Below are 26896 nucleotides of genomic sequence, written 5' to 3'. Positions count from 1 at the left end.
TTCTGACATCTTGCAGATAATCAATCATAATCATTTTGCCATTGTGCCATCTGCTGCTACAGTCCTAAGCTCTGCAATTCTCTCCCTTAACCTCTCCACTCCTGCACCTTCTATTCCTCCTTTGAGATGCTGCCTTAAATTCTGCACCTGCCCTAAGATCACCTTTTGGCTTGGCGTTGAATTTGGTTCGATAATTCACCTGTGAGGCAAATTCTAATAGATTATCAGTTTATAAAAACGAAATTATCATTGACCTATACATTCTCCACAGAAAAATGATGTCTAAACAATATTCATTCAATTCAATGCCTGTAATAGAATTGATTTACTCTTTTCGTTGAAAACCACCATACAGCCAGAGGTATTTCTGAACATTAAATGCATTTTGCAGCAGTTGCTTCATTTATATATTTTTTTTGACTGCAGGGATAATTGCAATATGCTTTCTGTGGAGCAGTCTTTTACTGTTGAGTGGTAATAGGTGCAGTTCTTCTGTCAGCATATCTAAGCAAAACTGAAGGCAAGGAGCTATCTATAGAAATTTCTATTTATCTGTTGCTGATGTTAATGCCTATCAGTTGCCTCTTGTAGTAGCACAATATGCGCTGGTATTACCCACGAGTATATTGCTCACCACCCTAACCTTTAAATGGGAGCAAACATAATATTTTTATAATATAGATTTTCTTATATTTACACACCATCTCATTCATTTGTCACCGGTAAACTATGATGATTCTCCTTTCAGAGCTATAGCTTGTAACCAGACTGGCCATAGATGTCATGAAAATAATTGTCATTCTGGCAGCTCCATCAGCTGCCTTTTCATTGTTAAATTCCTCTACATGTGCATCTGCCATTGATGCTTTTCTACTTGGATGCTTTTTCAGGCGCTAACCTTTATTACCTTTGGAATGCACAAGTGTTCAGCCATGCAACATACATGATCATCTCACCATAATCACCTTGCTACAATTTGCCTTATTTTGGCATGATGATTCCTTCTCCTTTTAAGCAATTCCCATGAATTAGTGTGCTTTTTATTTAAAAAGTCTAATGTTAGAAATTTTGTATCTGTATTGATCTGAGTAGAAGTTCTCATACTAAATCCTCTGTGGGCTCAGCCTTCCTTCAACTGTACATATTTTGCTTGATTTGCTTTTTGTTTACCTTACCTGCATCTGTTTTTAATATCCTCTTTGTACAGTCGTGCTAAACAGTAAAAATAGTGAACCGCTTATTTATAGTAAATTAACTGTAACAATACTTGTGAAATATATAAAGCTGTCCCTAATTGGAGTACACAAGATAATATAAGTTGAACAAAGAAAATTACAGCACAGGAGAAGGGCCTTCGGCCCTCCAAGCCTGCATCGACCATGCTGGCCAACTTAACTAAAACCCTCTACCCTTCCGGGGACCATATCCCTCTCTTCCTATACTACTCGTATACTTGTCAAGACACCCTTTAAAAGTCACCACCGTATCCGCTTCCACTACCTCCCCTGGCAACGAGTTCCAGGCACCCACCACTCTGTGTAAAAAAAAATCTGCCTCATATATCTCTTTTAAACCTTGTCCCTCACACCTTAAACCTGTGTCCCCTAGTAAGTGATTCTTCCACCCTGGGAAAAAGCTTCTGACTATCCATTCTGTCCATACCTCTTATAATCTTGTAGCCTTCTATCAGGTCTGCCCTCAACCTCCATCACTCCAGTGAGAACAAACCAAGTTTCTCCAACCTCTTCTCATAGCTAATGCCCTCCATACCAGGCAACGTCTTGGTAAATCTTTTCTGTACCCTCTCCAAAGCCTCCACATCCTTCCGGTAGTGTGGCGACCAGAATTGAACACTATATTCCGCGTGCGGCCGAACTAAGGTTCTATAAAGCTGCAATACGATTTGCCAACTTTTAACCTCAGTACCCCGGCTGATGACAGCAAGCATGCTGTATGTCCTCTTGACTACCTTCTCCGCCTGCATTGCTACTTTCGGTGACCTGTGTATCTGGACGTCCAGATCCCTTTGCCTATCAATACTCTTAAGGGTTCTGCCATTTACTGTATATTTCCTGTCTGTATTAGACCTTCCAAAATGCATTAGCTCACATTTGTCTGGATTAAACTCCATCTGCCATCTTTCTGCCCAAGTCTCCAACTTATCTGTATCCTGCTGTATCCTCTAACAGTCCTCATCGCTATCCACAAATCCTCCAACCTTTGTGTCATCTGCGAACTTACTGGTCAATCCTGTTACATTTTCCTCCAAATCATTTACATATATTACAAACAGCAAAGGTCCCAGCACTGATCTCTGAGGGACACCACTTATCACAGCCCTCCATTCAGAAACGCACCCTTCCATTGCCACTCTCTGTCTTCTGTGACCAGAGGTAGTCATGATGTGGCGATGCAGGCCTTGGACTGGGGTAAACACAGTAAGAAGTCTCACAACACCAGGTTAAAGTCCAACCAGTTTATTTGGCAGTAAACCCACAAGCTTTCGGAAATGCTGTTCCTTCATCAGGTGTGTGGAAGGTTCTGATCAGAGAAGGGCGTATAAAGGCGCACACAGTTTACAGAATACTGATTAGAATGCAATAATAATAACCTGAATAGCAGGTTAGCTGTAAAGACTTGCATTCTAATTAGTATTCTGTAAACTGTGTGTGCCTTTATATGCCCTCCTCTGATCAGAACCTTCCGCCCACCTGATGAAGGAACAACGTTTCCGAAAGCTTGTGGGTTTATTATCAAATAAACTGGTTGGACTTTAACCTGGTGTTGTGAGACTTCTTTCAATGACCGAGCCAGTTTTGTATCCACCTTGCCACCTTACCTCTGATCCCATGATACTTCACCTTCTGTACCAGTCTGCCATGAGGGATCTTGTCAAAGGCCTTACTGAAATCCATGTAGATAACATCAACTGCCCCACCCTCATCAATCGTCTTCGTCACCTTCTTCAGAAAACTTGCTCAAGTTCATGAGACTCGACCTCCCCTTCACAATTCCTCTTTTATAATTCTAATTCTAAAGCCCCTCAACCTTCTGAGAGAAAAAATATTTTCCTCGTCCCTGTCTTAAATTAATGACCTCTTTTAGTGGCCCCGGTTCTAGATTCTCCCACAAGAGGAATTGATCTTTCCACATCTACCCTGCCAAGTCCCCAAAATAACTGCTTTTATTAACTTTTGGTGTTTTTTTTTTAAATATGAGGCAAACATTTTTAAAAAACTTGTTAGGAGGGATTGAAACGTAGGAAAAATATATCCGGTGTATTTTCAAATTTAAGTCCAACAGATTTATTTGATAGCACAAGCCACTAGCTTTCGGAGCGCTGCTCCTTCATCAGGTAAGTGGGAGTTCTGTTCACAAACAGGGCATATAAAGACACAAATTCAATTTACAAAATAATGATTGGAATGTGAGTCTTTGCAGGTAATCAAGCCCTAAAGGCACAGTCTTAAAAGGTAACCACTCTCCAAGACAGCTTTCACGACACATGACAGTGCAGAGTTGCTGAACAAAGACTGATAGCCGAGTTCCACTCACGAGGATGGCCTCAACTGGGATCATGGGTTTGTATCACGCTATCTGTAACCCCCACGACTTGCCTGGGGTTGCAAAATCTTACTAACTGTCCTGGCTGGAGACAATACACGCCTCTTTAACCTGTACTTAATGCTCTCTCCACTCGTGTGTGTACCTTTTTAAGACTTGATTATTTGTAAAGACTCATTCCAACCATTATTTTGTAAATTGAGTTTGTGCCTTTATATGCCCTGTTTGTGAACAGAACTCCCACTTACCTGATGAAGGAGCAGTGCTCCGAAAGCTAGTGGCTTGTGCTACCAAATAAACCTGTTGGACTTTAATCTGGTGTTGTGAGACTTCTTACTGTGTTTACTCCAGTCCAACACCAGCATCTCCACATCATATTTTCAAATTTAACAGAAAATATTTGTTGATTAAGTTCATTCAAAAATTTGTTGTTTCCTGACTACAGGAATTTCTGTTTATTAAACAAATGTATTGTAATATTTTTATGCATGATGCAACTATGCACTCAAATAAGTTACAGAATAATGTATTCCCTTTGTCTAATTGAGCATTGCTTTTGGGTTTTTTAAATTATTTGCAATACCTGTTGGTAGTATTGCAGAATGCTGACTGCACAGTGATTTTTCACATCAACTGAGATTGATTACATTGCATTATTGGACGGTTGGGTATTTTAATAATTCAGACAACTGTATGAGCTTGTTGAATATGTTAAAACAAGTTCTCTCTGTATGCTGATGAATGCCTTATTCATGCCTTTGTTTAAGACTTAACTATTCTAACACAGTCCTTGCTGGTCTCTTGTGTTCTCTCTGTTGTAAAGTTGAGATCATCTCAAATTGCTGCCTGTTATTCAGACCAAGACCTTAAGAACATAAGAACATAAGAAATAGGAGCAGGAGTAGGCCATCTAGCCCTTGGAGCCTGCCCCGCCATTCAATAAGATCATGGCTGATCTGTCGTGGCTCAGTTCCACTTTCCCGCCCTCTCCCCATAACCCTTAATCCCCTCTCTTATCAAAAACCCATCAACCCGCGTCTTAAAAATATTTAGCAAGGCAGCCTTCACCACTTCAACAGGCAGAGAATTCCAGAGATTCACCACCCTTTGAGTGAAGAAGTTCCTCCTCAACTCCGTTCTAAACCGCCCCCCCTTTATCTTGATGCTGTGCCCCCTAGTCCTACTGTCTTTTTTGAGCGGGAAGAGCCTCTCCACCTCTATCCTATCCATCCCATTCATCATCTTATACGTCTCAATGAGATCTCCCCTCATTCTTCTAAACTCTAACGCGTACAAGCCTAGTTTATTCAGCCTCTCCTCATAGCTCAACCCCCTCAGCTCCGGTATCAGCCTAGTAAACCTCCTCTGCACTCCCTCCAAGGCCAAAATATCTTTGCGCAGGTGCGGCGCCCAAAACTGCACACAGTACTCCAGCTGCGGCCTCACCAATGCCCTATACAGCTGCAGCAAGACCTCCCTACTTTTATATTCAATCCTTCCTGTCGACCAGCCTCCAAATTCAACAGATTATGTTTTGCTACTTCCACCATGATGCCACCACAGGCACGTCTTCCCCTCCCTTTTCAGTTTTCTGTTCTGCTTTCAGAGCTCTTTGGATAAACACGGCGAGGTCCCTTTGTTCCACAGAACTCCCTAGTGTCCTACCATTCAGTGAATACTTTCTTGTCAAATTACTCCTTCCAGCATATCACCTCACACTTTTCAGGGAGAAATTCTTTTTGTCTATATCTTCTTGTAGCCCAAGACATTCTGTCACACTGTTAACCACCCATCCAATCTTTGTGTCATTCGCAAACTTACTAATCCTATCCCCCACTTAGTCATCAATGTCATTTATATAAATGATGAATAATAGGGGGCCCCAACACTGATCCCTGTAGTATGCCACTGGACATTGGCTTCCAGTCACTAAAGCAGCCTTCTGTCATCATCCTCTGTCTCCCACAGCTGAGTCAATTTTGCATCCACTTTATCAACTTATCCATGTGCATTTACCTTCTTTTCAATTCTCCCGTGTGGGACCTTGTCAAAGGCTTTGCTGAAATCTATATAAACTACATCGACTGCACTACTTTTGCCTACAGACCTGGTCACCACCTCAAAAAATTCAGTCAAATTTGTTAGGCATGACCTCCCTCTGTCGAAGCTATGCTGACTATCCCTGATCCAGCTTTGCCTCTCCAAGCGGAGATAGATGCTCTCCTGCAAAAGTTTCTTGAATAGTTTTCCTAGCACTGATGAGATTCACTTGTCTGTATTTCCCTGGTTTATCTCTACTACTCTTAAATAGTGGAACCACATTATCTATTTTCTAATCATCGGGCACGTCCCCTGTGGCCAGAGAGGAATTGAAAATTTGGGCCAAAGTCCCTGCGATCTCCTCCCTTGCCTCCCATAGCAGCCTAATTTGAATTGCATTTCATCTTCCAGCAGCACTCAAACATCAACATCGAAATGTATCTGAAACTGTGCACAGCTATGAAAATAAACTCACAAGATTTTGTGCAATTAAGTTTTGTCTCACCCATATGAAAAAATGGAGGCTTGTCTCCAAATGACACCATTGGGGCAAGGTAGAGGAGTGGCACTAGGCAAGATGCTGTTGCAGAAAGTATGCACAAATGACACAACACACTAAATAGCCACCTTCTGTTCTGTAAACATTCGAATAATTCTATTGCCCATTTGCTTCGCGTATCCTCACCATCCAACCCCTCAAAACACTCCTTCCAGGTGAAAGTGTAATTTGTCTGTACTCCTTTCAAATCATTTAGCATTTGCTGCTCACAATGCTTCACATGGGGTTACCAAAAGAAGTTTGTGGGACCAGTTTGCAATCAGTTCCATTCAGTGTACGCTTGTGACCCAGATTCTTTTTAATTTTATTTCTTGTTGCTCCCACTGTGATCTCAGTTCTCAGCCTCCTGTAGTGTTCCAATTAAGCACGATGCAAGAAGAACTCCCTTTTCGATTAGGCACTTTACAGCCTTCCGGGCTCAACATTGAATTCAGCAATTTTAAATTGTATCCCCTGCCCCTATAATTTCCTCTTGCCTTGCTGGTTTTGGTTTTACTCGCGTTTTTCTCTTTCTTTGCTTTCGGATGGCAGCTATAGGCACGTGCTGTAAGCGCGTTTTACTTCTTGGTGCATTTGCTCCTTCCTTCCTTTGGACTTGCACTACCAGCCCTTTTCTCATTCACTCTCTCTTCTGTCTTTCACCTTGCCACAACGTATGGAGAAAAGGTAGGCAAATGGTACTAAGCCGTGATACTCTTTGGAGAGCTGGTGCAGGCATGATGGGCCAAACGACCTCCTTCCGTGCCATAACAATTCTGTAATTCAGTTCTACATTTATAGTTCTTTTTCCACCCCTCCCCCACAGTGGCAAAGCATGACACAGTGGTTGGCACTGCTGCCTCACAGCACCAGGGACTCAAGTTTGATTCCCAGCTTGGGTTACTGTGCGGAGTTTGCACGTTCTCCCCCTATCTGCATGTGTGTCCTCCAGGTGCTCCAGTTTCCCCTCAATCCAAAAGGCGTGCTGGTTAGGTACATTGGACATGCTAAATTCTCCCTCAGTTTACCCGAACAAGAGCCAGAGTGTCGTGACTAGGGGATTTTCACATAACTTCTACTTGTTACACTAATAAGTAAATTTTAAATATTGCTTAACACCAATTTCATCTATTTTTTTTCTATTCTGATGAATGTATTTCTGATTAGAAATGTTAACACTGTTTCACCACTCTCTATAGATGCTGCCTGACCAGTTGAGTGTTTCTAGCATATTTTGTTTGTATTCAGCATCATGTTACGTTCCTAAAATAAATATGAAGCTTGTTTCGAGATAACTGATGATACCATTGTGGTTGTGTTGTACTTAAAACACCATCGTGAGCAATGCCTTTGTTCTTTGAGCTGTTACAACGCCGATGCGTCAACAGAGGCAAGTTCCTGTATTTCTCAAAACAAAATCCTTTATGTGTGACTTAAGGTTATGCTTGCTGGTTGATGGCATGTCAATTAGTATGCAACTATACTGACGATGCAGGGGAGTGTAATTGGACACCACATTCTGCGTGGAATAACTTCTGTACATGTGCAGGCACAACTCCGAGGAGACTATCTGTATCCCTGCGTGCATGTTGGTTCTAACTGTCTATTTAGCCCAGTGGAGCCCTCTTGTCTTTTGAATCAGACGGTCATGGGTTTGAATCACTTTCCAGAACCTAAGTAAGGAGTCAAAGCTGGCAAACATCTCCAGCCATCCTCTCCTCCCCCTCCACCCCCTCCTTCCCCCCCTCCCCCCATAGCCCCCTCCCCACTGCTCCCCTCTTCCCTTCCCCGCCCCCCCTCCCCCCTCACTGAAGCAATCCACTTCAAGTACCCAGTCCTACCTAAAGGATGTGGTCACAGCAGCTCCATTACGAGCATTATAAAATCAATCAATTTCCCCACAAGCAGGAAGTAGTCTAAGTTGGGAGTGGTAGGGATCAAAGGCTGATGGTGTTAGCATGTTAAGAATGAAACGTTTGGCAATGCAGAGATAAACTCAATTTACAAGAGAATCGCATTCCAACCATTATCTTGTACATTGAGTTTGTGTCTGTACATGCCCTGTTTACGAGTACAGCTCCTTACTCACCTGAAGAAGGAGCAAGACTCCAAAAGCTTGTGCTGCCAGATAAACCTATTGGTCTTTAACCTGGTGTTGTGAGACTTCTTACTGTGCTCACCCCAGTCCAAAGCAGGCATCTCCACATCCTGGTTACACGTGTTCAAGCCAGGCTGCATGTGAGTGAGTTGGAGCTCACTGTTGGCCTTGGAGGGAGTGCAGAGGAGGTTCACTAGGCTGATACCAGAGATGAGGGGGTTGGCCTATGAAGAGAGACTAAATAGACTGGGTCTGTACTCGTTGGAGTTTAGAAGGCTGAGGGGGGATCTTATAGAGATGTATAAGATAATGAAGGAGATGGATAGGGTAGAGGTAGAGAGATTCTTCCTGCTTAGAAAGGATAGCAGAACTAGAGGGCACAACCTCAAGATAAGGAGGGGACGCAGTTTAGATCGGAGTTGAGGAGGAACTTCTTCACTCAGAGGGTGGTGAATCTCTGGAATTCTCTGCCCGTTGAAGTGGTGGAGGCTACCTCGCTAAATATTTTTAAGTCACGGGTAGATAGGTTTTTGATAGACAAGGGAATTAAGGGTTATGGGGAGAAAGTGGGTAAGTGGAACTGATCCACTTCAGATCAGCCATGATCTTATTGAATGGCAGGGCAAGCTTGAAGGGCTAAGTGGCCTACTCCTCCTATTATGTTCTGATTTGGACATTATGATGCACTGTGGATTGATTTTGCTACCATTCTTGTAAGCTTTGTCCTCGGCTGTGGTTGAATTTTTCCTACCAAGTCCATTAGCCGCTGTTCAGGAATGACCTGCTCCGGTATGAAATCCAAGGATTTGAAACAGTATCAAGAAGTTCCAAGAGAAGGGTATGGACAGCCTGATAATGGGGGGCATGGAAAATTGAAGAATAAATGTAAATTTGATTGGGAATAGCCAACCCAGTCTTTGGAGTGGAGAGATGGTTATTTTTCACTTAGGTACTAAATACTGAAGGAACTGTGAACATTCTAAACCTTAGATTGCAGAAACAAGATAACTAAAAGAAAGCCGCGCTTTTTAATTTAAATTTGTTTACATTTGTTCAAACAGGATCAGAATATACATCTTTAGAAATTGTATGAGTCCTAATAGATGCAGACTAATTCCAAAAGTGGCTTAATGAACTATTTATTTATTTGGGTGGCACGTTAGCACAGTGGTTAGCACTGCTGCTTCACAGCTCCAGGGTCCTGGGTTCGATTGCCAGCTCGGGCCAGTGTCTGTGTGGAGTTTGCACATTCTCCTCGTGTCTGCATGGGTTTCCTCCAGGTGCTCCGGTTTCCTCCCACAGTCCAAAGATGTGCGGGTTAGGTTGATTGGCCATGCTAAGAAATTGCCCCTTAGTGTCCAGGGATGCGTAGGTTAGAAGGATTAGTGGGTAAAATATATGAGGGTAGGGCCTGGGTGGGATTGTGTTCAGTGCAGACTCGATGGGCCTCTTTCTGCACTGTAGGGTTCGATGAAAGGTTCTATGAAATAATTGACAACTGAATTTAGCAATGAAATACCTCCCTGTAGCAAAATACACGTAATTTGTTGGAGTAGTCAGGAGCTTTTCAGCCCAGTGCAGGGTAAAACTATTAAATGTAGCAAAAAAAAGCCTGCCATAAATGGGTCTTTCTTTTATGCTAATATCAACTAATGCAGATTTGCACCTCATTAGCAACCGTTCTGAACTAGTTGAGTGTGTACAAAGGGTATAATTCCTTTGGGTAATTCTGTGGTGCGAAAACAGTCCTCTGTGTAATGCACGTTACATTGATGCAGGGCAGAATTAAATTTTTAATGCGTAATTGCAAATTTAGAGTTAGAGTCAAATTAATTAGTGCATTGACAAAAGGTGAATTAGCCTACTTTCTATTTTTAATACAGCAGTGCTGGTTTGTATATGATATCATGCTAGATTTCGCAACCATTGCTTGTTCCAAGCTCTCCCAGAATTGAAAATTAATCTCCTGAAAAAAAATTGCATGGATATTTGCAAATTGTCTATCATAAGAACATAAGAAATAGGAGCAGGAATAGGCCTTCGAGCCTGCCCCGCCATTCAATAAGATCATGGCTGATCTGAAGTGGATCAGTTCCACTTTCCGGCTTTCTCCCCATATCCCTTAATTCCCTTGTCTGGCAAAAACCTATCTACCCGTGACTTAAATATATTTAGCGAGGTAGCCTCCACCACTTTAACGGGCAGAGAATTCCAGAGATTCACCACCCTTTGAGTGAAGAAGTTCCTCCTCAACTCTGATCTAAACTGCCCCCCCCCCCCATCTTGAAGCTGTGCCCGCTAGTCCTGCTACCCTTTCTAAGCGGGAAGAATTGCTCTACCTCTACCTTATCCATCCCTTTCATTATCTTATACGTCTCTATAAGGTCCCCCCTCATCCTTCTGAACTCCAGTGAGTCTATCATCTCCTTTGAACAATGTATTTGTTAATTATTGGTTGTGATTAGTGAAAATTGTTGACTGGGTGATGTGATTGGAGGCTTGGGATCATGTGATGCAACCTCCAGGGATACTTCCAACCATAGCTGCTAACTACACTGTGCCCCTAGACATTCATATATTAGCATTTGGATCACTGTTCCTTTCTATGTGTTAAGTTTCCAGTGTTCACTAAACATGGCTGCAGATTATAACCAGAGTGACTGTTCAATTAAGGTTTGTGGTGGAAAGAAAAACAGCTGTCTAATTTGAGCGTATGATGAGATGCAGAGTAATATACAGAGAGTATCATTGAAGCTGAGTTGAAAAGAGATAACAGCTGTGGCAATGGAATATTCTATAACCCAAATCCATAAGCACAAACAATCAACAAGTTATCGCAGTTGTTTAATATTCCATGAGCCCAAGTCTAGATGAAATTGAAGCTAAAATTAGAGCAGTCCTGATCAGATCCAGCTGCAATACAATGATTCAGAATTCATGGTTGTATCAACAACAATTACAAGCTTTTATTTGCTTTAAGCTAAGCTACTGACCAATAGGGCATCAACACAAACACCCAATTTGTTTTTTTCATTGGTTTATGGGATATGAGCGTCACTGCCAGGATACTAGCCAACTCACTGAAAAAGTAACTCATTCAGAACTCCTCCCTGCCCTTTTCCCCGTAACCCTGCAAATGTTTTATCTCATGTTGCGTATCCAATGCACTTTTGAAAGCCACTGTTGAATCTGCCTCCATGCACTCTCAGTGCATTCCAAATCCATTGGCTGCATGAGAAAGAATTCCTGTTCATTTCACTATTTGTTCTTTTGCCAAACAATGTCCTCTGGTTCTTAACCCTTTCATGTGTGGGATCAGTTTCTTTCTATTAACTGTCCTCCTGATTTGGAACACATCTCCTCTCAGGCTTCGCTTCTCTAAAGAAAACAACCTTGATTCTCTAATTGATCCACATAACTGATAAATTAATTCTCAGTTTGATGCAACACTTGCTTCCTGAACTAATATTTAACTTTATACTCCCGCAGATTACAGATTTATCTCTTCCAAACTACCTTGTTGCATCTTCAGTTGGATTGCTTCCCACGCAGCTTTTGAATTCTTACCTGGGAACAACACTGCGCACAATGGAAGATGTTATTGCTGAACAGAGTGTCAGTGGATATTTAATATTCAGCCTGCAGGTGAAGTGTATTGTTTGTATTAAATATTGTCTTCATGAGCAGTGAAAATTCATTTAGCATATGATGACAGAAGCATAAAATCCCTACAATGCAGAAGGAGACCATTTGGCCCATCTAGTCTGCACTGACCACAATATCACCCAGGCCCTATCCCCACAACCCCACATATTTACCCTGCTAATACCCTTACACTAAGGGGCAATTTAGCATGGCCAATCAACCTAATCTTTGGAGTGTGGGAGAAAACCGGAGCACCTGGAGGAAACCCACGCAGACACAGAATGTGCAGACTCTGCACAGACAGTGACCCTAGGCCGGAATTGAACCCATGTCCCTGGCGCTGCGAGGCAGCAGTGCTAACCATTGTGCCATCCATAAGGAGGTCAATAAAAAATAATTGTTGCCTTGCATAAATGTCAGTGCATGTACTCTGTATTATATACACAAATTAGGATGGAACTTTTTTTTTTCTTCATTCGTGGGACATGGGCATTGCTGGCTGGGCCAGCATTTATGCCCACCCCTAGTTGGCCTTGGAAGGCAGTTGAGAGTCAAACACATTGCTGTGGCTTTGAAGTCACATGTAGGCTAGATCAGTCAAGGACGGCAGATTTCTTTCCCTAAAGGACACTAATGAATCACGTGGGTTTTACTGGTAGTCAACAGTGATTTCACGGTCATCAGTAGATTCTTAGTTCCAGTTTCTTTTAATTTAATTCAAAGTCCACCATGGCGGGACTGAGACCCAGGTCTCCAGAACATTAGCTGACTTTCTGGATTAGTAGTCTGGCGATTAATACCACTAGGCCCTTGCTTAGGGGATTTTCACAGTAACTTCATTACACTATGAATGTAAGCTTAATGTAACTAATAAATAAACTTTATATTACTTTTACCATACGTTATTATGGCCCACTAATTTAATGATCTCCTGTATTAGTAAGGAGCTTAATCACAGATCTGATTGTTCCAGATTGGCCAGCTTTCAGGCTTTTGTTTTTCTTCCTTTTACATTTTGATACTTTTGTCTTCTGCCATTCAGATTACCAGCCTTTTCTTGTCCTGCAGATCAACTTCATCTCTTGTTATGTTTTGACAAAACAGTACAGCACTCTAGATGTGTATTGTCCTGGACAGGACAGTAAGTGAGATGTTGCAAGTCATGGGGGGTTACAGTACACATCTCTTGAACCTATGCTTAATGTTATTTCCACTCACATTGTCTGCACCTTTAAGACTTGATTAGCTGTAAAGATTTGCGTTCTAATCAGTATTCTGTAAACTGTGTGTGCCTTTATATGCTCTGTTTGTGATCAGACCTCCCACTCACCTGACGAAGGGGCAAACCTCAAAAGCTAGCGGTGTTTACTATCAAATAAACCTGTTGGACTTTAACCTGGTGTTGTGAGACTTCTTACTGTGTTTACCCCAGTCCAACACCAGCATCTTCACATCATCACATGTGGCATTGCAGCAGAGTTAATGCTGTGGCCAGAATAGTTGTAATGGTAAACCTCCTCAAACGTATCTAAGGAGGACGATATAGATATATATGGGGATAGAATGAGACGCAGTCTAAAAAGTAAATTTCGAGGAGGTTTTTGAGGATGGGACAGATATGCTTCGTACACAATAATCAGCCCCCCTTCCCATTGCACACGTGCACACACATAGATCAGTACTTAATGCTAAATTTGTGTTCTAATGTTAAAGATCACAGTATATACATATTTATCCAGTTCACACTTGTGGTTAGGCATTCTAGCACTATTCTGAAGTCTACAAATGTTTTGTCCTGGGCATTCCAGACTAGAGAGATTGCAGTGTATTAAATGATCAATACTGAGAACAAAATTCGATACACTATTTAAAGTCTCCTAGTAATGTAAGTGTCTCCAAAATAATTCTAATTCTTTTCTTTCCTATCTATCAACCAACATTCTATCCAAACTGCTACATTTCTGTTTCTACCATTTGCCTGACATCTTTCCACTTAACCAAATTTCTGAGGAGGAACTTTATGAAATATATTTGAAGATCCAAAAGCACCACATCTTTTTAAATCAATTTATTTATTGTGAGTTCTGTAAAAAATAAAGTTGCCTTAAATTTACTGATCTATGACTTGTATTTGTCATTCAATTTGTTAGTCTTTGATTAATCTCTTATATTCTAGATATTCCTTTTTATTTTATTTTTATTTAGGATTAACAGCAAGAAAAGATCATACAGCCTCTTGGATGCCCTGCCATTCAACACAGCTGATGGGTTTAATTGCACTTTTGCACACACTCCAAATATCCCTTGATTCCCTGACAAACCAAAAAGATGTCTATCTCAGCATATATATAGTAAGCAATGGCACATCCAAAACCCCCTGTAGTAAAGAATTTCAAAAATGTACAACCCTACAAGTGAAGAAATTTCTTCTCATCTCAGTTGCAAATGATTGTTTCCTTATCCTTTTGATTTGATTTATTATTGCCACATGTATTGGGATACAGTCAAAAGTTTTATATAAACAAAACGTATTGTTCATAGAGTACATAGGGGAGAAGGAAAGGAAAAGATGCAGACTGTACCTGCATTCAGGATTACCCAGCCTTGATTTTCATGAAGTTGGGCCTTCTCTGAAGTCCTTTTAAAAATGGTAGTCCACACACACACACACACACACACACACACACACACACACACACAACCCCCGCCCCCCCCCCCCCCCCCAGCCCATTCCCATTTGTGGCAACTTGTCATCCTCAATTGTCGCATGTTTCGTTGAAAACTGGCAACTGCTCTTGTCTAAGTGCATAGTCAATTCAGCTGTCCAATCAGATTCTTAGCAGCTCTTCAGGAGTAGGCCATCCTGCCTGTTCTGCCATTCAATAAGATCTTCACTGATCTCATTGTGATCTCAACATTTTACTGCCTGCTATCAATGATCCTTGAATCTTTGCCTATCTAACTCTGTTTTGAATATATTCATTAACCTAACCTCCAGTGTTTTCTGGGGCGGCATGGTAGCACAGTGGTTAGCACTGCTGCTTCGTAGCTCCAGGGACCTGGGTTCAATTTCTGGCTTGAGTCATTGTCTCTGTGAAGTTTGCACATTCTCCTCATGTCTACATGGGTTTCCTCCCACAGTCCAAAGATGTGCGTGTTAGGTTGATTGGACATACTAAAAATTGCCCTTCGTGTCCTGAGATGCATAGGTTAGAGGGATTAGTGGGTAAATATGTAGAGATATGGAGGTAGGGCCTGGGTGGGATTGTGGTCAGTGCAGACTCGATGGATCGAATGGCATCTTTTTATATTGTAGGTTTTCTATGATTCTATGAAAAGAATTCTACAGACTAATGACTCTCTGAGAGGAAAAACATTCTCATTTTAGATTCAAAAGGGAGAATTCTTATTCTTAAACTTTATTCCCTAGCTCCGGACTTAATCTCACCCTCTTTTGGAGAGATATCTTTATGTCAACCCAGCAAGATTTCACTATATAAATGACGCTTTAAAGAATAGATTATTGATTCAAGATTACTCCTGACCTACTTTAATTAATGCCTAAGCCTGTATATTTAAAGGATTCCAAAATTTGAGTTCCAGACTTAAATTCCCTTTTAATCATAATATTTATAACATACATAATAAATTTCTCACATTCCACAGAACCTCCCCATAGAAAATCATCAACATACATCATATAGATACCTGAGAGTTTTCTTTTGTGGTACCAGAATAACATTGCTGGATCTGCTTTCAGTAGGGTGCAGCATACTTTCAGCAAGACATTCCCAACCGAGAATATTGTGTTTGGAGGCTGATGATTATCATTTGAGGTAAACCATGTAGAGGCAATGCTTCTTTGGTATTTTTTTGATTACCTCATAGTTTTCATCAAGCCAATCTTGGTGTTTATTTCCACCAGTGTTTTTTTGACCCTTGTTATTCCTCAGCTCTACCCACACTGATTATAATTCTTGATCTTCTGAGCCTTTATTGTTATTGTCCTTTGGGCTACTCTTTTTTTTCCATTTGTCTTTTCAAATTGTGATGTATCCTGGATTATTTACATCTCAAACGTTGGCAATAGTGGTTAAATTGAGACTGTCTGTCTCTTGCTATCACTCCTTATCCATCTTATTGCAATTGCTTCTCTCATTCAGATAAAAGGCTTTTTTTAAACTACTATTTGCTGATGCACTATTACTATTAGGCACCATTACCATTATTACTCCCCCTATTCCCTGTCCCACTCTGTCTTTACCCAAACTGCTACACTGCTTCGTTACCTCAATTTTGTTCTTAGGACTTCTGCATTTCCCTTCACCTGAATCCTCCGAACCTCCCTATCCACAGCACACTATATTTAAGTGAAGCCCATCCCAATGGAATAGCTTCCACTTTCTGGAATACTGATGCTGAACCAAAACTACTTCCTACATCACACTTTGAATCATGTGTTTAATTCTTGAGTCTGCTTTACCCTATGCCCATTGGACTTTGGCTCAGATAGCAATCCAGAGATTATTACTTGTTAATTTGTAATGTTTTTATGATTCTAACTCATGAAATGTATCTTTGTGAATTTTAAGAGTTTGCATTTAACCCTTATTATACCGGTTGGTCCATGGTTCCCTAGCTTTTTTTAAGAAGGAAGGAAAGAATAAAGCTTTTGCTTGAGCACTATTCAAGACCCTTGGCATAATTTCCACATCTAACAGGGTTGGAACTCTGGAGTTCCTTTAATTTGCTAGTATTCATGCAGCTAGAGATTGATGACCTGGACTTTGAATTCCCATTATCTCTAACGCTTATTTCATATCCTTCTCCAGAAATTTACAGCTCATTCCATGATCATTTGAGATCATAATGAGAAATAATTAAAAGCTTAAACATATATCTTTTGTGTCTGGATTAAAGCAAATTACTGCAGATGCTGGAATCTGAAACTAAAAGAGAAAATGCTGGAAAATCTCAGCAGGTCTGGCAGCATCTGTTACCTTTGACAAAGGGTCACCTGGACTTGAAATGTCAGCTCTTATCTCTCCTTGCAGATGCTACCGGACCTGTTGAGATTTTCCATCTTTTATGTCTGATTAGTTATTCTCTCTCCAGTTCTTTCACTGCCGTATACACATAAAAGATGCCTTCTTGGTATGTACTGACCTTTATATTAATTTCCATTTTTAGCTCTTATTTTTCTCTTCCAGCCAGGTAGTCTGTTCAGTTCACCTCATTAATAAGACCTAGCTTCTTTACTCCAGTCCCACTATGCTGTTGAATTTATCATCTCATTTTCTGGCTGACATGTTAATTGACATTAGAATTTCTCACTCTGCAGGCATTGCCTCCCTGGCTTCAAAAACTACTGCAATCAACTCTTCTCTGATGCAACTTTTTTGGAGCCACCCATCTCCAACCTCTAGTTGCTGTGAAAAGCTCTCGTTCATGTCCTCCTTCCCTAATGCTTGCCCATCTCCCTCCCCACCCACTGTCTCAGTCTAAATTAGACTGGTTTCAATTTTAGTATCCAGTTTGGCCCCAACTTGAACTTTCCTATCTTCTTCATTACTAAGACTGCTTGATTTCCCCTATGTAAAATATCTACCTTCACCTATACCTCAGCTTATCAATTGTTTATGCCTTTGTCACCTCCATGCTTAATTATTCCAATGCTCTCGAAGGCGGTCTCCATCCTTTCTGCCCATATTCAGATAAAGTTCCATTTGCCCATCATTCTGTCCTTGCTGACCCACATTGAACTATTGCATTCCTCCCTCTGCTGCACCAAAATCAAAAGTTCTCATTTTTGTCTTTAAATGAGCTCACTTCTCCAGGCCAAAACCTTCAAAAATTCTAGTCTCAAGTGCATTCTCCACATCTTTCTGGATCACCATTTCTGGCTCTGCCTGAAATCACTAAGGCTGGGTAGTCTCGATTTCCCTCTGTAAACTCTTCCACCAATCATCTCCCTTTTTCTTTCAAGACTCCCTTTTTAATATATTTTTGACAAGTAACTAGAAATATTTTTCTATATTGGAGGCTGGGTGTAAATGTCGGTTGTTGGGATCGAGTCTGCAAGTTTGCAGGGTTCTAACAATGTTATTATATCCTGGATGTGCCTCTGACAATTGTGTGTGAAGTTTAAACCTCAGTTTGTATATTTAATTTGTGTATTCTCTGAATTTCCATATCATTATGCTGCAGTTATATTCTCTGGTTATTCTTTTGGTTACAGATCTGTATCAGCGTTGGATTGATGTTTTATGTCGTGCACAGGGCTCATACTGAATTGGATGCTGCCATTTTGGCTTGCCAGATGGAGCTGAAATCTTCACTTATTAATGATGGCCATCCAAATGGACCCAGTATGACATTCTGCAATAAGAGGACTTCAGTGACAAGTGGCGGAATTAATATTGTATGAATCAAATGATTACATAGATTGTGGGAACTTTAAACGCACCAGCCAGTACTAACACTAGAGGTGAATGACTCATTGGGCATCAGTACGTTATGGCTTTGCACAACTGCCTTAATGATGAACAAGTTAATGGAATGGTACTGGGAGCTGAACTAGAAAGATAATCACAGTCCATATCGTCCAGGAGTTGTTGGTGAAAACGAAAGCAAGTTGGAAGGTGACCTTCGGTAACTGAATTCCACAGGCTGTGGTTGAATCGTGTCTTTTCTGTTGTGGAAGAATGCACTGGAAGGGCAAAGTTGGCCCTCCTTTACTTCACATTGACCTTGTAAATTGGTTTACAATCAAAATTGTACAGAGTGATATATATTTGGTAGCAGCTGTATTTTAAAATCTAGTATTTGTGGCAATATGGTGTATCTAGTAAGACCATTTCTATTTGTGTGAATGAACAGCCTAATGTCAAATGAGCAGGCAAGAGAAACGAACCAAAAGTCCTCCCACCTGTGGAGTGTGCAGTGGAGCAATACAAGCTACATGGTTCAAGCAATGGTATTTTGCACATTACCAAACAATCCAAGTACCTCTTCTAATCTGGTTAAAGTCCCCTTTAAAGCATCAAATAATACAATGGGTTTGCTGATCAGTCAAACAAACACTCAGTTTATATTTTTGTCTTGCATTGTAACCTTCTAATTAAGTGAGTAGGAGTAGCACAGATGACCCTGTGACTACTTGTAATATGCACTTTAGTTATTTGGTTTTAAACTCAGTGGTACCATTTATAGAATAAAGGATGATACCAGAATGTTTCGAATATAATACGTCTCCATTGTCATTGAGCTATTGAAGGTGTCCGCTTTAATTGAAATAAGTAAAATGTAGGATTGAAAAGAACATTTCCTAAATAAATTATTTTGCACATTAAAATTAGCATGGTAAAACTGAAGACATTTATGGTCTTAAGGATCAATAAAATGTACATTAAAATACTTATCAAAATATGAAAGTAAAAATATAAATATCACAAGGTGATATATATTTTCTCAGCCCATTCCAATTTGTGTTTTCAAAATACCAATGGCAAGGTGTGTCTGACAAAGACTCAAAACGATGGCTGTATCCTCTCTCCACAGATGCTGTCAGACCTGCTGAGTTTTCCAGCATTTTCTGTTTTTGTTTTAAACTATGTTGAATAACAGTATAATGGTCAAACAGATAAAATATGCCAACATCCCCATGCTCTCTGTGTGAAGGTTATATCAGCCAGGGCTGCCCCATTTGTTAAAAGTGCTGGTGCATTAATGTTGAAAACAATCTCAGTGGAAGAATGTTCATTTCTACAAGGACATTAAAGTTAAGTTGTCCTGCATTTCAAAACTTATTTAAATTAACACATTAAAAAAAACTTAAGCAATTAAATGCAGTGAAATAAACAAAATGCTGGAAGTGTATAGCCAGTCTATTATTTGAGTGATCAATCCATTTTGATCAAATAGGATTCTCTCTTCAGACAGATATACTGGAAGTATTGCATGACAAGTACATTTTAAATTCAAAGGCAGCAAGTACATTGATTTGTGTTGCTTGAACATCCCAAATGTTTGATAAAATAGTTTGATTATGTATATATTGAGCATCAGTTAATTAATGCACTATGGCTTAATAACTGCCTTTAATGCAGCATGTTTATACTGAATGTGCTGTTCTGTGGCACAATAAATCTCAAAGGTGTGTTGCATGTTTTCTGAGCCATTACTTTAAATTCTCAATGTAGTGATTTTTTTTTGCTGTTCTGACATTTTTACGTGTTAAGGTCTCTTTGCCTTGATGGTAATCTGATAACTATTTTACATACAGCTCATGAGGTTATTTTTATATGATGTAGTACAATTAAAAGGCACCCATTTGTATTCCTTTTTATTTTTCATAACTTGGAGTTTACAGACATGCACTTCTAGCCAATACCAAATGAACATGAATTCTTTCCTTTTTATTTGTTGTGTATAATATGTTTTAATTACGTGGCCTATATACCATTCAGACTTATTCCAAATCTTGTCAGGACCATTTGTATCAATTGGGCAGTGCTATTAAGGCTGAAATAATGAAATGTAGTGAAGAATATGTTTGGAACTAATTGGGATCCAGTAGGAATGGACGTATAGAGCTTATTACAGTTCTTTGTTTTGAAAACACTTGTAGCAAGAAAAGATTTGTTTATGCTTAAATTTTGTATGTTGTGGCAGTAGACATATAACTAATTATGGAAACTTGCAAGACATTTACCATATATTTTTCTGAAACTTCAATAATGCTCATCTAAACTGACTCTGTTTTGCAGAGGAATGAAACAATTCAATACAAAGATCCCTTTAAAGAATAAGATTTAGTTGTAATGAATTTGAAGAAAAGCACAGTGTAAAAAAAAAAGTTTAATTTTTGACTTATTTCCTGTTTGTCCATGAATTTCAGTGAGGAAGCATGAATTGTTTTGGGGTATTATCGCTAGATTATTAATCCAGAAACTCAGCTAATGTTCTGTGGTCCCGAGTTTGAATCCCACTACAGCAGGTGGTAGAATTTGAATTCAGGGGAAAAAATCTGGAGTTAAGAATCTATTAATAACTAAGAAACCATTGTCGGAAAAACCCACCTGATTCACCAGTGTCCTTTTTAGGGAAGGAAACGTGCCGTTTTTATCTGGTCCGGCCTACATGTGACTCTAGAGCCACAGCAACGCGGTTGACTCAACCGCCCTCAGGCAACTAGGGATGGGCAAAAAATGTTGGCCAGCCAGCAACACCCATGTCCCACCAATGAAAGAAAACATACAACTGATTTTACAAACTGAAAACGGGTATGGAGCAGATACAACTTTAATTTGAACTTGGGACTTTGATAATGCTATTTTTATTATAAATTACAAAAGTGAATTACAGCTGTAACTTTGCTCCCTTCTGTATGTAAAAGTGATGTGGAAGATTAATCAACTTATTCTGCTTTTCGTTTGCAAATACACAACAGTGACTATTTTGTTTAGTGTCGTAAATGGAATTGCCGTTTATATTTCTTGGAAAGTAGTAAGATTTTATAAAATTTGGATTCTGCTTGAATTGTCAATGATATTTCCACATAATGACACTTGGCAATAATATGTATGTATTTCAATGGCACATTATACATAAAATGTGCAGGAGATTCAAGCAATTGGCTTCAGACAATTTCGTGATAAATCTGCAGAAATATCGTGGTCAAATGTTGTGTGTGAATAACATGCATCAAGACTAGGATGTGCGTGAAGTGTGTCTGTATTGACAGCCATTGGCATTATGGAACCTCCAGAATAAAAGGCCTTTGTGGAATTGAAATGAATACATGTTCTAATGAAGTGATTACAATGCTATAATTTAATTTTGGTTCAGATGACTACTGGAAACACCTTAATTGATGTGGTTTGTCATTTGACTGGCTGGGTTAGATCACTCTTACGTCTGGTGTCTGGTATTTTGTGCAGAAACAGTTGATGGTTTCTATACACAGTACAGTTGATACCACTGTTTACTATAAAGTGCATTTTCTTAATTGTCTTGATGTCAGATGAAAAATTGAATATTTAATTTAATGTGCAAATCTGTTTTAATAAATTGACTTCTTAAAGTGAACTGGCAGTTCTTCATCTGCTTCTGCTTTTCATCACCATATTGGCCACGTCAGCTTTAGATACTTTGAAAAAAAATTGAAGAATTATGTAACAAGCTAATTATAACTACATTTTTTTAAACCTGAAGCATATTAGATATCATCTGTCATTTTATATATCAGATTTTGTTAGATCCTATCTATTGAAGAAATCTGTCTCAAATTGTGCAGTTTGACAATTGGTCAGAGGTTGTTTATAATGTTGCCATAATTGAACAGTCTGCTAAACCTTGTAGCTTAGCCTAAGGCATTAATAGAAAATTGGCAAAATGCTGCAGAGTAGCAGCTGTGCACTGAATCAATGCCTTTTTGGAGGAGTGGAGAAAGGAGTGTGAAAATAATACGTTTCATGCCTCAAATTGAAACCAAGAACTACGTTGATTTATGTTTTGGTTTATTATAGACAAAGTAAGGAGCATGAGCAGCAGAACAACTTAACCAATAGCAGATTCCTATTGATACCTAATAAGACCGATTTTGAATTTACGTAAGTTTTCATAGTTCTTGGGACATTCCAAATAATTAATGAGTTAATTTAAAAGTGTAATTGTTTTGTAGCTAAACATGACAACGGGTGCACACAGTATGGGTTCACAAGGAACGAACAGGATTAAATGACCAGTTTTCTTCTGAGTGATGGATGTTGATTGCGAATTTCTATTGAGTATGCAGTTGAAATTCTACCCCAACCTAAATGGACAGGCATTATCTCAGTTGTAACTTGTGAAGTATAAAACTTTCAGCAATGCCTGCTTGAGTCAGATTGGAACTTGAGCCGCGGCCTCTGACTCCAAGGCTGTTAGGATGGATATATCCAGTCATATATTAGACCTAAATTTTGTGATCTTTCTGTACATTAAATCATGTATTATACTGTAAACTGTACAATTTGATTTTGTACAAAGCAGCATTCTTGTATCTTCCTCCATGCCTTCATCTAAGTCAATGGCAACTAAACAATTTTTTGCCACTTAAAGGAAATTGAAAGAATAATATTGCATCATTGTTCATACACATTTTGAATCATAAAGGCATGTTTAACAGTTTATCAATTACTTCCTCCAAATGGGATTGCCTCCATATAAAGCCAAAAAGGTCAAATGTTGAACAATATAACTACTTTCGCCTCTACATACAGTGAAGGCAAAGAACAATATCGAATCTGTCATCATTCACTGAGAACGTGGTTGGTGCAGACTCAATGGGCAGAATGGCCTCCTTGTGCAATATATGGATTCTATGAAAACAAATAAGATGTACATACAAAGATAATATACTGCAGATGCTGAAAATCTGAAATGCAAACAAGCTGCTGGAGATACTCAGGTCAGACAGCTATTTTGGAACAAAGAAAGTTATGTTTCAGGTCGATTTTCTTTAATTCCGATGAAAGGTTAGCAACGTGAATTGTTAACTGCTTTTCTCTTTCCACAGATTATGTTGAGCATTCCAGCAGTTTCTGTTTGCATTCAAAATAAAACCTCCTAGCAGTCTGTTTAATTATATAATGAGTCTGTTGGGTAATAAAGTTGACGTGGGAGTAAATTATTGTGAAGACTCCTGTAATGACTTGCTTAAAGACAACTTCCAAGATCTACCATAGAGCAGTTCCACATATTGTCTGCTATCCCAATCCTGTCTCAGAGTGGTGAGTCGTGAAATGTGGTTCAGACGATTGGAGCAATCTAACTGCCGTCGGATAGTTTTAGGCTTCCAGGACAAATTGCCAGTACCATTGCCTGCAGCACATATAAATAAATTCAAGTTGTAGGCTCTAATTGCATAGTATTGTATTTACCATAATTAGCTTGCATCATTGCAATAGGTTTTACATTTTAGGCATATCTGATTGACTCAGCAGAAAGGAAATATGGTTTAAAGAGTATGGAGGGGGAGGTGGGGGATGGAATTAAGCAATGCAGCCACAATTAACAATATGTTAAAGCTGCTACAATTGATAAATTTTCCCTGTCTACCAAACATGCTATTGATTCCTCTCCCAATTTACAAGTTGTATCAATAAATATATAGTATTCTACCAAGACCCATTACATTTAATCTTGTTGCTTTGATGGGCTACATTCATTCCTCAAATTTAGAAAGTATAGTGACATAAGAACATAAGAAATAGGAGCAGGAGTAGGCCATCTAGCCCTTCGAGCCTGCCCCGCCATTCAAAAAGATCATGGCTGATCTGTCGTGGCTCAGTTCCACTTTCCCGCCTTCTCCCCATAACCCTTAATCCCCTTGCCTATCAAAAACTTATCTACCTGTGTCTTAAATATATTTAGCGAGGCAGCCTCCACCACTTCAACGGGCAGAGAATGCCAGAGATTCACCAACCTTTGAGTGAAGAAGTTCCTCCTCAACTCCATTCTAAACTGCCCCCCCCCTTATCTTGAGGCTGTGCCCTCTCGTCCTACTCACCTTTCTGAGCAGGAAGAGCCTCTCCACCTCTATCCTATCCATCCCATTCATCATCTTATATGTCTCAATGAGATCTCCCCTCATTCTTCTAAACTCTAACGAGTACAAGCCTAGTTTATTCAGCCTCTCCTCATAGTTCAACCCCCTCAACTCCGGTATCAGCCTAGTAAACCTCCTCTGCACTCCCTCCAAGGCCAAAATATCCTTGCGTAAGTGCGGTGACCAAAACTGCACACAGTACTCCAGCTGCGGCCTCACCAGTGCCCTGTACAGTTGCAGCAAGACCTCCCTACTTTTATATTCAATCCCTCTCGCTATGAAGGCCAGCATCCCATTCACCTTCCTGACCATCTGCTGCACCTGCAGGCTGGGTTTTTGCGACTCATGCACAAGGACCCCAAGGTCCCTCTACACCGTAGCATGCTGCAGTTCTTTGCTATGTAAGTAATAGTCCTTCCTACCATTATTCCTACCAAAGTGGACAACTTCACACTTGCCAACATTAAATTCCATTTGCCAGTTCCTGGCCCATTCGCCCAGCCTATCTAGATCGCTCTGCAGACTTTCCACACCCTCCGCACAATTTGCCGTTCCACCAATCTTGGTGTCATCAGCAAATTTTGACACCATACACTCGGTTCCCTCCTCCAGATCATCTATATAAATAGTAAATAGCTGAGGCCCCAGCACTCATCCCTGGGACACTCCACTAGTCACCAACCGCCAATCCAAATAGCACTCATTGACCCCCACTCTCTGCCTCCTATTTGACAGCCAATCCTCTATCCATGCTAACACCCTACCCCCAACTCCATGCCCTCTAACCTTCTGTAACCTCTTGTGTGGCACCTTATCAAACGCCTTCTGAAAATCAAGAAACACCACATCTACCGGCTCTCCTCTAGCCACCGCCCTAGACACATCCTCATAGAACTCCAATAAGTTCGTCAGACACGACTTCCCCTTAACGAAACCATGCTGCGTCTGCTCTATCAAACAATTCTCCTCAAGATGCCTCGCTATTTTCTCCTTGATTACGGATTCGAGCATTTTACCTACAACAGACGTTAAACTAACTGGCCTATAATTCCCTGCCTTTTGCCTGCTACTCCTCTTAAACGGCGTAACATTAGCCGTTTTCCAATCTTCCGGCACTTCCCTGGAATCCAGCGAGGTTTGGAAAATAATCATCAAGGCATCCACTATCACCTCCGCCATTTCTTTCAGAACCCTTGGATGCATTCCATCCGGTCCTGGGGACCTGTCCACAATCAGTCCCTCCAGTCTGTCGAGCACTGCCTCTCTAGTAACAATAATGTCATTCAGGCCCTCCACTCCTACCATCTTTCCATCGCTAACACCCGGCAAACTATTGACGTCCTCTTCCGTGAAGTCCGAAACAAAAAAGTTATTCAAGGCCTCAGCCATTTCCCCACCCCCTACCACTAAGTCCCCCCTCTCATCCACTAAGGGTCCAACGTTCACCCTAGTCAGCCTCTTCCTTTTTATATATTTATAAAAACTCTTACTATCCTTTTTTATATTTAGCGCTAGCCCAGCTTCATAGTTTATCCTACCCTTCTTTATCAACTTCTTCATCATTCTTTGTTGATATTTAGACCTCTTCCAATCCTCTTCTCGCCCACTACTCTTAGCCACTCTAAATGCATCAGCTTTTAATTTAATACTCTCCTTTACCTCCTTCGTTATCCACGGCTGATTATCTCTCCTCCTACGATCCTTTTTAACCATCGGAATAAATTTCTGCTGAGCACCAAGAGAGATCTCCTTAAAGATCCTCCACTGTTCCTCAGCAGACCTACCTTCCAATGTGATCCCCCAATCAACACTCGCCAATTCCTCTCTCAACCTATCGTACTCCCCTCTGTTCAAACAAAGGGCACAGGTCTGGGAGCCCACTTTCTCCTCCTCCATCTGCATCAGAAACTCCACCATACAATGATCACTCTTCCCAAGAGGATCCTTCACCACAAGGTCCCTAATTCTACCCACCTCATTACATAACACCAGATCCAAGATAGCTCGCTCCCTCATCGGCTCCAACACACACTGTTCAAGGAAACTATCCCAGCAGCATTCCAAGAACTCTTCCTCAAGCCCACCGCGTCCAACATGGGTCGACCAAGCAATATGTAGATTGAAATCCCCCATAATTATCACTGTTCCATTCCTGCACGCCGCATTTATTTAGAACAAAATCAGCCCAGGAAACAGGCCCTTCGGCCCAACGAGCCCGCACTGCCATCTCAACACCACCAGTCCACCTCTCTACCCACGACCCCTGTCTAATGTTTTATGGCCATCCAGATTGAGGGAAACTGATTTAGGGACAATTTATTCCTGTCAATCAGCCTAACAGCACATCTCTGGGGTGTGGGAGGAAACCGGAGCACCCGGAGAAAACCCAGGCAAGCACGGGGAGAATGTGCAAACTCCC

General features: G+C 40.5%; 1 protein-coding gene across 1 annotated transcript in view; it reads left to right on the top strand.

Moving 5' to 3' along the window:
• Nucleotides 1-21974, top strand: part of tmem64 (transmembrane protein 64) — a 37586-nt gene extending 15612 nt beyond the window's left edge. Inside the window, exons 2-3 of the mRNA XM_080194391.1 lie at nucleotides 11730-11885; nucleotides 18124-21974. Of these exons, the coding sequence (XP_080050517.1) occupies nucleotides 11730-11885; nucleotides 18124-18312 (345 nt within the window). The 3' untranslated portion in view covers nucleotides 18313-21974. The remainder of the gene's footprint in view (nucleotides 1-11729; nucleotides 11886-18123) is intronic.
• The last annotated feature ends 4922 nt before the right edge of the window (nucleotides 21975-26896 follow it).

Source organism: Carcharhinus amblyrhynchos, chromosome 8 (assembly GCF_965287045.1).
Source record: "Carcharhinus amblyrhynchos chromosome 8, sCarAmb.v2.hapA, whole genome shotgun sequence".
NCBI lineage: Eukaryota > Metazoa > Chordata > Chondrichthyes > Carcharhiniformes > Carcharhinidae > Carcharhinus > Carcharhinus amblyrhynchos.
Note: the sequence above shows the minus strand (reverse complement) of the source record. Positions and strands in the feature narration are given on the sequence as shown.